This window comes from Sarcophilus harrisii, chromosome 1 (genome assembly GCF_902635505.1).
Source record: "Sarcophilus harrisii chromosome 1, mSarHar1.11, whole genome shotgun sequence".
NCBI lineage: Eukaryota > Metazoa > Chordata > Mammalia > Dasyuromorphia > Dasyuridae > Sarcophilus > Sarcophilus harrisii.
Window position 1 is genome coordinate 14,421,038 of NC_045426.1, and position 12,419 is coordinate 14,433,456.

General features: G+C 43.1%; 1 protein-coding gene across 1 annotated transcript in view; it reads left to right on the forward strand.

Annotated features, from left to right (window-relative positions):
* Positions 1 to 12,419, forward strand: part of ITGA9 (integrin subunit alpha 9) — a 287,368-nt gene that overhangs the window by 77,027 nt on the left and 197,922 nt on the right. The window contains exon 15 of the mRNA XM_031962459.1: positions 1,775 to 1,935. Coding sequence (XP_031818319.1) covers positions 1,775 to 1,935 — 161 coding nt within the window. The remainder of the gene's footprint in view (positions 1 to 1,774; positions 1,936 to 12,419) is intronic.

The following is a 12,419-nucleotide window of genomic DNA, read 5'->3' on the forward strand; positions in this document are numbered from 1 at the left end:
TAGGATAGAATTGTTTTATTTTTTCCATTTGAGTTGTTGTAGTCATTGTGTTTATTTTCCTGCTTCTGTTGACTTCACTCTGCATCAGATTGCTTAACAAGCATTTATTAAGTGCCTATTGTGTGCAGAACTCTAGAACTACAAAAAACAGAAGTGAAAATTTAAAAGTATAGATTGGACACTCTCCCTCGATGTAATTGAAATGTAAGTTTAAATGGTGGCACATCCCATATGGGCCATTGGGCACAGTAATGAGGTGTTGGGTCATGAGAGGCAGTTGGGGGCAGTGGAAAGAGACAGATGAGCTGTGTTCAGATCCCTTTTTCTCTCAAACTACTCTAGTATCTTTGCCAAGAAAACCCCCAATGGGGGTGCCTTGGCTTTGAAGGGGTACAAGAGATGCTAAGAGACATTCTAGACATGGAAGGCAACCTATGCCTAGGAACCAAGATGGCGGGTGGAAGTCAGATGCAGAGAACACCTCAATGTTCAGTTAGATTGGGATGATATATGTGAAGATGTGATATGAAAAAAGGATGGAAAGGTAGATGGGAGCTAGATCTAAGTGTGCAATAAAATTGCCATTGTATTTTAGATTTAGTAGGAAGCTGGAGAAATTTCTTGAGCAGGAGTAAGATGTGATCAGATTTGAGCCCTTGGGAATAGAAATTTGGAGAGTCTGGAGCAGGAAGGACAACTTTGATGATAATGAAGTGGTTCAAGTAAGAAACAAGGATGGATGAATGAAAGAAGGGGGCCCAGGAGGAGCACTGGTGGCTGTAGAATCAATGAGTCGCTTTATCTCCAGGAATATGGAGATGACAGGGAAGAGTCAAGAATGACTTTGAGCTTGTGAACCTGGCTGACTGGGAGGATGGTGGTAATGTCCTTGACCAAAATGGGGAAATTTGGAAGAGAGATTTTTTGGGAGAAATAATAATGAGTTTTGTACTTCTCTTGAATTTCCCCCCAATCACTAAAGCTTTCTGAGCCTTGGGCCAACCTCACAGTTTTAAATGACCTCTCTTTATGTCATGAATAAGCATAATAGGCAGAAGTCAAAGGCAAGGCAGTCCAAACATTTCTAAAAAGGTCACATTTGCAGAGAGCAGTGATGTATGGTGCAAATCTATCTAATGTTGTAGTGTCCTTTTGGAGAAAGGAAGGTGCCATGTGGGCCATAAGATGGTATTAATATTGATCATGAGAATATGTATTCCCAGAGCAGGAAGCAACAGGAGCAGGAGAAGTGGATCTGAAATGTAAACCCGAAGACTTGGGTTTGGCCATTTCTTCTGACGAGACTAGCTACATGACCTTTGTCAGCCTCTGGGCCTCATTTCCCCATTTGTAAAATGAAGAGTGTGGACTAGATAATCTCTATGTTTCTGTCCAATTCTAAACCTCTTCATACCAAGTACATTTGATTCCATGAACCTGGAATTAATGTGGTTTCATCACAAATGGAGAAGTATGAAATTTAGAGTGAAAACTCAGAGGAAATAATTTTTACTTAGGGATATATTAAGTGCCTATTGTATACAGAACACTAGGCTACAAAGATAGAAGTGAAGTTTTAAGAGTATAAATTGGACACTTTCTGGGGACACAATCGAATGTCCGGTTGACTATCACATTCTTGTCCTAGGTTGATAATAGCATTGTCCTGATCGAAGACATCTTGACAATCTTGCAAAGATTCACTGGATCTGGCCTTTCCCCCTGGCTCGGAACAAGGTTGCATTGTATTTATCATTTTTCTGTGTATCCACAGGCTTGAATTATGTCCTGACGGCGGATGTGACCAAAAAGGAGAAGGGCCAACAGCCTCGGGTGTACTTCGTGTCTCTTGGAGAGACAACAGGGCAGGTCTCTGAGAAGATGCAGCTTTCCTACATGCAGGAGAAGTGTGAACACTACCAAGCTCACGTGAAGGTCAGTCTGAGACTTCCCTCTTGCATCCTGGCTGTTGTCAGGTTGGGGATTCTCTTTCTCTGGGCAGGTAGCGTGACGTTACCAGGGAAATGCATCCAGGGTAAGGGCCCATTCTTTTACTCGACTTGTTGCCAAAGTCCTTTGGGAAGGACACATCCTACAGTCTCAGGGATCGGATTTGGCCATTCTCTGAAATGTTCTCTCTCCTTTGTTCTTTGAGAACCAGGCAGCCAGTATCTGGGGGAGGGTCTTGCCTGCATTTATCAGAGGTCTTTTCCACCCTTTCCCCTCCAAAGATCCTCTTGGAGAAGAGACTCAGTTGCCTGGCCACAAGATTGCTGGTTCTGCTTACACTGTCCACTTCTCTTGATATTGCTGCCTTCCCATATCGATTCCTAAACTCTGGTAACAATAAGTACGTTTTGTTCAGATCATATTATTTTTTACTTTCCTCAGCTACTTTCTCTTTATTTTAGGAGTACATTTTTGGCCTTCCCACCCTTTCGGAATAAGCCTTAGCATGTTTTTCTCTTCTCGTAATTGTTTATTAAATGACTTTTGCTCTAAGCCTGGAAGTGAGGGGCCCATCTGTGGATGGGAAAACACTCGAGTTAGTTCCCAAATGAGTGAGGCTATTTTAAGGCAGATGCTGAGAACATGAGGCTCAAATAACTCAGGAAAGTTGGCTCTATCCGTCACTGCAAGCTTATGTGCTAAGAAATCCTTTGCCGGAAGGTTAGCCAGTGCGGGGCCACAGTGTTGCAAGATCTGCATTCGAGGCCTACTTCCAGTATTTCCTAACTATGTGAATGGGCAAAATTACCCTCTTTAATCTCAGTTTTCTTGTCTGTAAAATGGGGATAATAGTGCCTACTCTGTCTACTTCATGTGAGTGCCAAGTGAGACAATATTAGTGAGGGTGCATTCAGCAGCATTGTTTACAGCCATAGTGTACTGGAAGGGACGTTGGAAGTTACAGAGTTCAATTACTCATTTTATTATTTTTATTTTAAAGCTTTTGATGACATTTGCATAGATAGTTTTCAACATTCACCCTTGCAAAACCTTGTGTTCCAAATTTCTCCTTCCCTTCACCCCATTTCATCCCCCAGACGGCAAGTAATCCAATATAAGTTACACGTGTGCATTTCTGTTGTATCCATATTTCCACAATTATCTTGCTGCACAAGAAAAATCAGACCAAAAAATGAGGAAAAAAAACCAAAATGCAAGCAAAATAAAAATAAAAAGGTGCGAATGCTATGTTGTGAACCACACTCAGTTCCCATAGTTTCTCGTCATAACCAGATCATTGGAAATGGTCTGAATTATCTCATTGTTGAAGAGAGCCACGTCCATCAGAATTGATCATCATATAATCTTGTTGCCGAGTATAATGATCTTTGGGTTCTTCTCACTTCCCTCAGCGTCAGTTCATGAAACTCTCCAGGTCTCTGTGAAATTCTTCTGCTGATTGTTTTATAGAACAACAATATTCCATAACATTCATATGCCAGAATTTATTCAGCCATTCTCTAGCTGAGGGAAGCCATTCAGTTTTTTGCCGCTGCAAAAAGGGCCTCCACAAACATTTTTGCACATGTTGTAACCATTCATTTAGATGAGGAACTGAGGCAGGGTCTGAGTAAGGACATTACGCTCTGGAGGAGCCTGAAGTGGAATCTAAACCAAGGAATTTGTGGCTCCAAGAACAACTTTCTACCCACTCTATCACCTGTTGGCAAAGAGGAAACAATCCTGCCTTCAGCCAATGTGCATCCTTCCAGAGGAAAATCCAGATGATGACTAAAGAAGGAAGTGATTTCGGGAGATGGAGAGTCCCCTCTCGTTACTCCTCCCCCCGACCCCTCCTCATTCATTGTCTCTCTTTTGCTGGCTCATTTTCCAGGTGGTGCCTGATAACCATGTTGTCTCCTGGGGATTTCTGCTCCCCCTAAACAGGTCTGCTTGATGATCTCATCAGCTTTCATACATTAAAATCATCTCCATGTTGATGGGTCTCAAATCCACTTAAATAGCCCTCACCTCTCTGCTGACCTCCGGCCGCCTATTGGGCATCTCCATCTGGATGTCCCATGGGCGTTCTGAATTCAATCTGTCTAAAATTGAATTCATTATCCTTCTCACCAAACTCTCCCCTCTTCCTAACTTCCCAAAGATGGTCGAACTGGCGTCATTTTCAACTCCTCACTCTATCTTGTCCCCATCTCCAATCTGGTGTTGGAGCAGCTCTTGAATATGCCCCCTTCTCTCCTGTAGCACTTCCCCCACTCTACTGCAGACCCTCCTCATCCCAAGTCTGGGCTGGTTGCAATAGCTGATGGGTCTGCCTTCCTTAAGATTCCCCCCGTTCTGCTCAGCCATCATGTCCGACTTTGTTACCTCCATTCCACAGATTGCTGTGGTCCCCTGTGACCTCCAGGATCTGACACAAAATCCTTTGTTTGGAATGCAAAGACCTTCCCAATCTGGCCCCAGCTGTTCTTGCAGATTTCTTGCACAATGCTGATCCCCAACCCAGCCCCTTGTACTCTGTATTTCAGCCAACTTGGCCCATTACTATTCCTTATACACAACTTTCTGCTTTTCATCTCTGTGTCTTTGCTCTGCTTGGAAGACCCCATCCTCATCTCTGCCGATGAGAATCCCTATTTTCCTTCAAAGGTCAAGGCAAATGCCCTCTTTCGGGGTGAAGTCTTTTGTGATTCTCCCACTTCTGAGAATCCAAAGTGACCTTGTATCTATATTTATTTTGAATTTTCCCATCTTTGTGAAAATTCCCTTTCTCCCAGTGGATATGGCTTCCTTGAGGGCAGCGATGTTCTATTTTTGACTCTGCATCCTCAGCACCTGTAGAGTGCCTCACACTTGTGAGGGATCTGATTATTTATTGAATGAAATCCCTCTTTTCATTCCTGAAACTTTTAAAATCAACCCAAACAAAGAAAAATAAAGATTTAATTAAAAAACAAACCCACAATGCAATTCACAGTAAAAAAAACAGGTGAGTTTGAACCTCTTTATTTCCATGAATATTTCTTTCAAAGTATATCTTCTTGATCTTTCTCTCTAAAAAAACAAATACACTAACAACAAAAACCAAGCAAGCTCATTGAAACATCACAGAACCCCAGCATGATGCTGATGTCTGGAGACAAGGATAACACGTGTGTCAGATGTGTTGTGTGCTCTTAGCACCCAGGACCACAGAAGAAGGGACTCAGCGTGGAAAAGGACCCTAGAACCTCTCCTTCATAGATGGTTCAGAGAGGACAAAGTACCTGCCTGAGGTGGGATTGGAGCCCGGGTTCTTCCCTGGCACCTTCTGAAGGTGCTCTGGGGAACCCACTAGAGAGATAGCCTACAGAAACGTGCCCAGCTTGAGAATGGATACCCACATTGCCCCACATTTGGAGCAGTGGTTTTCCTATCCAGACTGTTCTGGATTCCAGCAGAGGCCTGGGATTTGGGGAATAGGGAAATGATGATATTAGCCGACTGGCTAGGTATCAGGGATGTGGACCAGCTGTGACCTTCATGGCTTCTGGTTTCTCCAGCTGTGCGTAGCAGCTGTTGGGGCCACTGGCTCTTGTGAGAGAGGTTGCAGGCTTTGGGGGTAGGGGTTATCCCTAAGACAGAGTGAGCAGGAAGAGCTTGGGGCTGTCTTTGGCTGGAGGCATTTAAAAGGTCCGTGCAGCCTCCAGAGTCTAGGAGCAGTTTTTCCCATGAGGACCCTTCACTCAACTTCATAGAAATGTCTAGTTAGATAATGAGAAAACTTTGAGTTTACTAAACACCATCTGGTCAGCAGATGATGATAAGAGGCAGCCTGTGACAGGCAATTTGTGTCTTGTTTGGGACATCTTTATGTAAAGCTTCTGTATCTTTTCCTTTCTCCCTGGGATGAGCCTTCCAAATCCAGCAGGATGTGTAATCTAGATGCAGGCATGCCAGGGGAACAGGCTGCCAGTTGGAGGCCTTTCTCTCCAAAATCACCTTATATTGTACTTATTCTTTGTATATATTTTCTAATGCTCATCCATGTCTCTGTCATCTCCCCCAATAGAATGTAGGTTCCTCGAGGCCTGGGACGACCCCTTCTGTTTTATCTTTGTTTCCCCAGTGCCTGGAACAAAAAAGGCACTTAATAAATTCGTATTACTTGATGTTTTTACTTTGATAAAACGATAATATTGTCGATGTGGTTATTGAGGGATTGCAGCCCCTCCATGCTTGCTCATGCAATTTGTGATTCTTATTCTTAAATCATCCACAGGCAGGAGTGGGAGGTGGGCTGTGGTGAAGGCACCTTTCTCTATATTTCTTGTGGATATGTCAGTGGGCGCCAGTGGAGCACACAGACTGTTCGCATGTTAGTCCCAGTTCTTCCTTTGGGAACAACCCACTTCTTTTTCTGTTCAATCATTCAATCAACAAGCAAATGCTATGTTAAACTCTTACTTATTTGAGGTGATATCTGTGTTAACCTCAGACGTTACAAAGACAAAGCAAAAATAATCCTTTCCTCCGAGGAGTTTCCATTCTCATAAGGAAGATTAGACACATAAAAGATGAAGAAAGAGGGAAATGGAGGTAACTTTGGGATGGGAGAGATGCAGAATTGCACTTTGGAGTGCAAATTGAGTCTTGAAAGAAGCCAGGGGTCTAGAGGCTGAGGTGAGTATATCCTGTGCAGATGGGATATGGGAGTGGCCATTAGTAGGGAGGACAGCGTGGCAGACCCAGAGACAGGCAGAAGGGCAGGAAGTGTTTGTATGAAGCCAGGCTGTGAAGAGCTTTACACATCAGGAGTATTGATCCTAACGATACGAGGGAGGCATTGGTGATTATTGATAAGGAGGATGATGTCTCTGGCAGCTGCAGTAGGAGGGGCTGGTGGGAGCTGGCATCCAGACAATCCAAGGGAGACTATGGCAGTGGTGTAGGAGAGAGATGATGAGAGCTTGGTAGGGAGAAGGACAGGTACGTCAGACAAGACGTTTTCTGGAAGCAGAGAAAAATCTGACAACTTATTGGCTACAAGGAAAGTGTAAAAGATGAGATTATAAACCTTGGTGACTGGGAAGATTGTGGTCCCCTTGAAAGCAATAGGGTCCATGTATCTCTTGGAAATCTGATGTGTGGCTCATTCTTTATGGTGTTACAGAACACCGTGTTTATTCCCTTTATTCATCTCTCCTTTGCTCTTTGGGTAATTCCAGTTTAATTCATCACAGATTGTTTTAGCAATAGACTTCCCAATCTCTGAGCAAAACTCTTTCTGAATGTAAGCTCTTTGAGGCCACAGACTGTCTGGTTAATGTTTTTGCATCAGTGTTATCTTGTACAGTTTCTGTACATAAAAGGTACCTAATAAATGCTTCTGGAATTTTGAATTCTCCATTGGAAGAATACCGATATTAAAAGGTGGGGTCATTTCAGGGGACACTTGGCAACTTTCCAAATACAATCCAGTCTGCTCTGTTAGAAGCTAGGCCTGGTTCATTGTTCCGCTCCAGCTACTATCCAGAATATCTCTGTCTCTATCTCTGTCTCTGTCTCTATCTGTGTCTCTGTCTCTATCTCTATATACTTGTAGATCAGCTTTTCTAATTTTGTCACAGTATGGACAGGGGAATTTCTTTATCCACTTGGTTTTTCTTGTGTGAATAATTTAGCCCAACTCTTGAGAGTGATCTTTCTTTTGTACTGGATCTATGGTGTCTCTAAGAAACCTTCTTTCTTAATGCAGTTCTGCATCTTGTCTGAAGTTTATCATTCCAGAGAACTTCCTGGGACATGCAGAGATTAATTAACTGGCCCATGATCAGGGAGGCAATATGAATCAGATTCAGGACTTGAATCCAGGTCTTCTTGAAATCAAGATTAGCTGTTTCCTTTAACACAGTGCTTCTCTTGAGTGATTATGGATTTTAGAGATGCCTGAGTAATTACATAGCATTAACCTAGTTTCCCCAAAGTGATCTCCAGTAGAAGACTTGGGATAATAATACTATATGTTGTGCAAAAAGTAGAATTTGAAGGGTCTTGCCATTGAGTGTTAGGACTCTTTTCCATTTAGGATTATCTGTCCTCTTATCTAATAGGAAAATAGGCCTTTGGACAGTAATCCATGAAATTTTTTCCTTTGCCTGTTTCAGTAGTAGTAGCAGGTATTATTTCTCTGAGTGTTTAGCATCCTTCCCTCTCTTATAGAGTTCAGACTTGCTCCCTTGGTGTCCCCAGAATGAGATTGCTTCTTGTGTGGGTCTCTCCTGCGTACATTTGATCTAGTCTAGTTGCTCTTCTGAGTTTGGCTTTCTTTCATGCTCTCTCTAACTTCTTCACACAGTACGTTGGGGAGTGTGGAATATTGGAGCCCAAATATGGCTACTTTTTTGTTTTTGATAAAGTAGATTTCAAAGTGTTGTTGACAAATTATTTCCTTTTTTAACCTATTCATCATCCTTCTGTCAGTTTCATTCTCAGAATGGCATCTTACTTGCATCTCTTTCTGCAATCTTATTTTCCTCTCTGTTCTTTTTGTTTTATAAGGTGATATTCATAAGCTTACTCTGTCTTCCTCTGCAAGATTTTATAAATGAGTTATGTTCTAAACTGGCAATGCCCTTTGCTCCTATATTTCTTTGTTTGACAATCAGATCAAGAGTTTGTTGATTAAGGGTGGTTTTTCTGGCCTCCTTGTTGTAGTGATTGATTTATACTGGTTAGACATCTAAGGAAATTATATTAGAGTGTTTTGATGTCTGTTCTTTGATGTATTTCCCATTTTCCAAAATCGATAATTCATTCAAATGGACCAGACTGAAGTGGTTTTAATTTCATATTATATTTTGGTCTTATTTTTATTCTTTATTCTCATTTGGTATTCATTCTGAGCCTTATTCTAATAATTAATTGACCCGATTCTACATAGACAACTTATTTGGAAAGGCCTTTTAAATCAGTAACCCATCATTTCTTATCTGTTAACATACATTCAATTCTGTTTTTTTTAATGAGGCTTTTTAATCATGTGGAATTATGTTTCAAAAACCAGGTTTTAATCTTCACTCCACTCTAATCATTATAATAAGCTGTCAGGATGGGGTTTTGTTATAGTCGATTCTTTGTTCATTCCAACACAACTAGTGGCATTTCATTTCAGCAAAGAGCTGTATTAAGGTCTCTTAAGGAAGGAGTCTGCTTTTTGTTTTCTTGCTAGCCTTGGATAAATGGTGAAATCTCTCTGTTTTCTTGATAATAAAAATGGAGAGGATGGGGTAAGATGGGGGCAATCAGGAAAAAATTTATCTAGGGGGTGACATTTGAATTGAGTTGTGAATAAAGTCAAGGGGTCTAAAAAGTAGAAATGAGAAGAATGCAATCCAGGTTTGGGGGACGACAGGGATGGGAGGAGGGAGATGTATAAAGTATGGCATGAGGGTTGGAGCAGCCTGGAAATACCACAGAGTGCAGAGTGGGAAGAAATGCATTACAAGGGGGGGCAAATAGGAGCCGACTGGGAAAAGCTTTAAGAGTCAGATTGATCCCAAAGGGAATACAGAGCTACTGGAGTTTATAGAGCTGGGGAATGACCTAGGAATTATGAAAATCACTTTGGCAGCTGAGTGGAGGATGGACTAGAGAGAAAAGAAGACACTTGGGATTTGGGAGACCAGTTAAAAGATTATGACAATAGTGTAGGTAGTGGATGCTGAGTGGGGGAGAAGTCAGGGCAGGCAAGGGAAGACAAGCATTTATTGAGCATTGACTGTGTACCAAGCATTGTGCCAAGCTCTGGGGTTATGAATACAAGCAAAAAGAGACAGCCCTTACCATCAAGGAGCTTACGCTCTAAAGGGACAAAGCTAACATAAGAAAGGGAGCTGGAAATAGGGAGGGGCTGAGGGGCATCCGAGTAGGGGGCCCGGATCTTTACTTCCTGAAATAATTTCACCATGTGACTTCAGTGAGAAATAATGGGAAATTAAAGATCTGGCTTCAGCGTAACCCCCGGATCACAGAGATTGACTGGCAGCTTTTGGGTTTGCACATTCTAACAGAGCAACTGTTTCTTTGTTCTTCATGAGTTCTTGGAGTAGCCAATGAATGTCCCCCTCCCCCACTCCCCTTTGAGAACACACCGGGGCACTCTGCTTTTTCGTTATGTATCAGATCTGGCTCTTGCTCTGTGGACATTTATGTGTAATTCATCATCAGTGGTGTTAGCCATTGGGAAGGTAGAAATCCCCTTCCCCCAACATCTGCCTGTGCTGCTTGTGATGTACACTGGGGCTCACAGTAGACTCACTGACCTTTGGGGTCTGGGAATGAGAAGGGCCTGAAGTTGTCCCATCCTTCAGGCCTCTACCCGAGGCTGTCTGATGCCTCGAGGGACAGGCTTTGGCTCCAGGAGAGGCCCCTGTTGGTACAAGCTGGAGGAGAAGGGCTAATGTGAGGCCGGTCCAGCTCTGAGGGCCTGCTGCTTTGTTTCCAAAGACCCCAAGAGTAGAGTCCGTCATTATCTTTCCTTTCAAAGGCTTCCTCCTTTTCTTTTTAGGTAGTTATTTTGTTAAGGAAACCCACAGCATCTCCTTGTCTTGCCTTCATTTCTCTTGAGAGGCAGTGAGGGCTTCATGGACAGAGCCTGGAAAGCCCAGATTCTCTGACACACAATGGCTTCATCCTTGGACAAGTCAATTAACCTCCTTAATTCCTGGGCAGTTCTCTGAGAAGCTGCTGCATGGATGGAGGGAGTTTTACAAAACCCAGAGGTTTTCCTATCTCTGACAAAATCTCTGTCTTCCCTCATCTATTCCTAAATCTGAGTAAATTTCCTGCCACTCCAGTAGACCCAGCCTTGGCTGCTCCTGGCCACTTCCCTTTTGGGGTAGGAGCTCTCAGGCACAGACCACATCAGAAAGGTGGGAACTCCACCTGGCTCCTGATCACCTTTGGATGTTAGCCTGTGGCCCAGGACCTTTCCCTTTCTCCTCCATTAAAGAGAGGAAAGCATTTGGCTCTGAGCTTTATCACTTGATCGCAGAGGGGATGCAGGGGCCTGGTAATGGTCAGTGAATGGAGATTGATGGGCTGAGTGGCGTTAGGACGTGATCACATATTTTCCTGGAGAGGAGAACAGAGCCAGAGGATGGACCCAGCTGTTTACCTCCCCCCTACCTCTGTGGGCTTCCTGCATCAGTGTGAATGCTGAGTTAGATCTTAGGAATGATGATGAAAACCATGTGTTTGGGTGGGAAAAATGGAGGCAGGGAAGCAGTGTGGGCAGAGGGTCAAAGATTCTCTCCATGGTACCCACAACATCAAGGGAGGATGCAGATTTGGAGTTGTATTTGAGGGCGGAGGAGGCCACTGGGGGATGTTATCTGCTCTGTGGATTGTTGTTATTGTGAAGGAAGGAAGGATGTCTTCTGGGGATAAGCCCGGGGAAGGGAGGGACAGTATTGTGTGGAGCAGGCGCTGAATCAGACCGGTTTTATCTCTTAGAGGTGTTGGTATCACTGCCTCCCCCCCTAAACAAAGGGTTCCACTCCTCTGCCCTCTCCCCAGTTTGGAGCTCCTACTTATTGCCTTGTGGACTGGAGGCCACGAAACTGTAAGGCTTTGTAATTAAGGGTTTGCCTTGTGTTTGGCAGGCTCGAATATAGGAGAACTAGGGAAGGATCACCAACTGGGGCTTGAGTCAGCCTTGTATCAGGTCCCAAGCGCAGTCTGATTGTTTCCCAAGATGACGATTTTAGCGTCATTCTTTTATTTTGCGGCAAAACAAGAAGGAAATGGTAGTTGTGGGATGGTATGCTGTAACGGCAATAGGACGGAAGCTCCTTTGAAAAATGGTCAAAGGATATGAACAGACAATTCTCAGATGAAGAAATTGAAACTATTTCTAGTCATATGAAAAGATGCTCCAAGTCATTATTAATCAGAGAAATGCAAATTAAGACAACTCTAAGATACCACTACACACCTGTCAGATTGGCTAAGATGACAGGAAAAAATAATGATGATTGTTGGAGGGGATGTGGGAAAACTGGGACATTGATTCATTGTTGGTGGAGTTGGAAGAATCCAACCATTTTGGAGAGTAGTTTGGAACTATGCTCAAAAAGTTATCAAACTGTGCATACCCTTTGATCCAGCAGTGTTACTACTGGGATTATATCCCAAAGAGATTATAAAGAAGGGAAAGGGACCAGTATGTGCACGAATGTTTGTGGCAGCCCTTTTGTAGTGGCTAGAAACTGAAACTGAATGGATGTCCATCAGTTGGAGAATGGCTGAATAAATTGTGGTATATGAAAATTATGGAATATTACTGTTCTGTAAGAAATGACCAACAGGATGATTTCAGAAAGGCCTGGAGAGACTTACACGAACTGATGCTGAGTGAAATGAGCAGGACGAGGAGATCATTATATACTTCAACAAAAATACTAGAT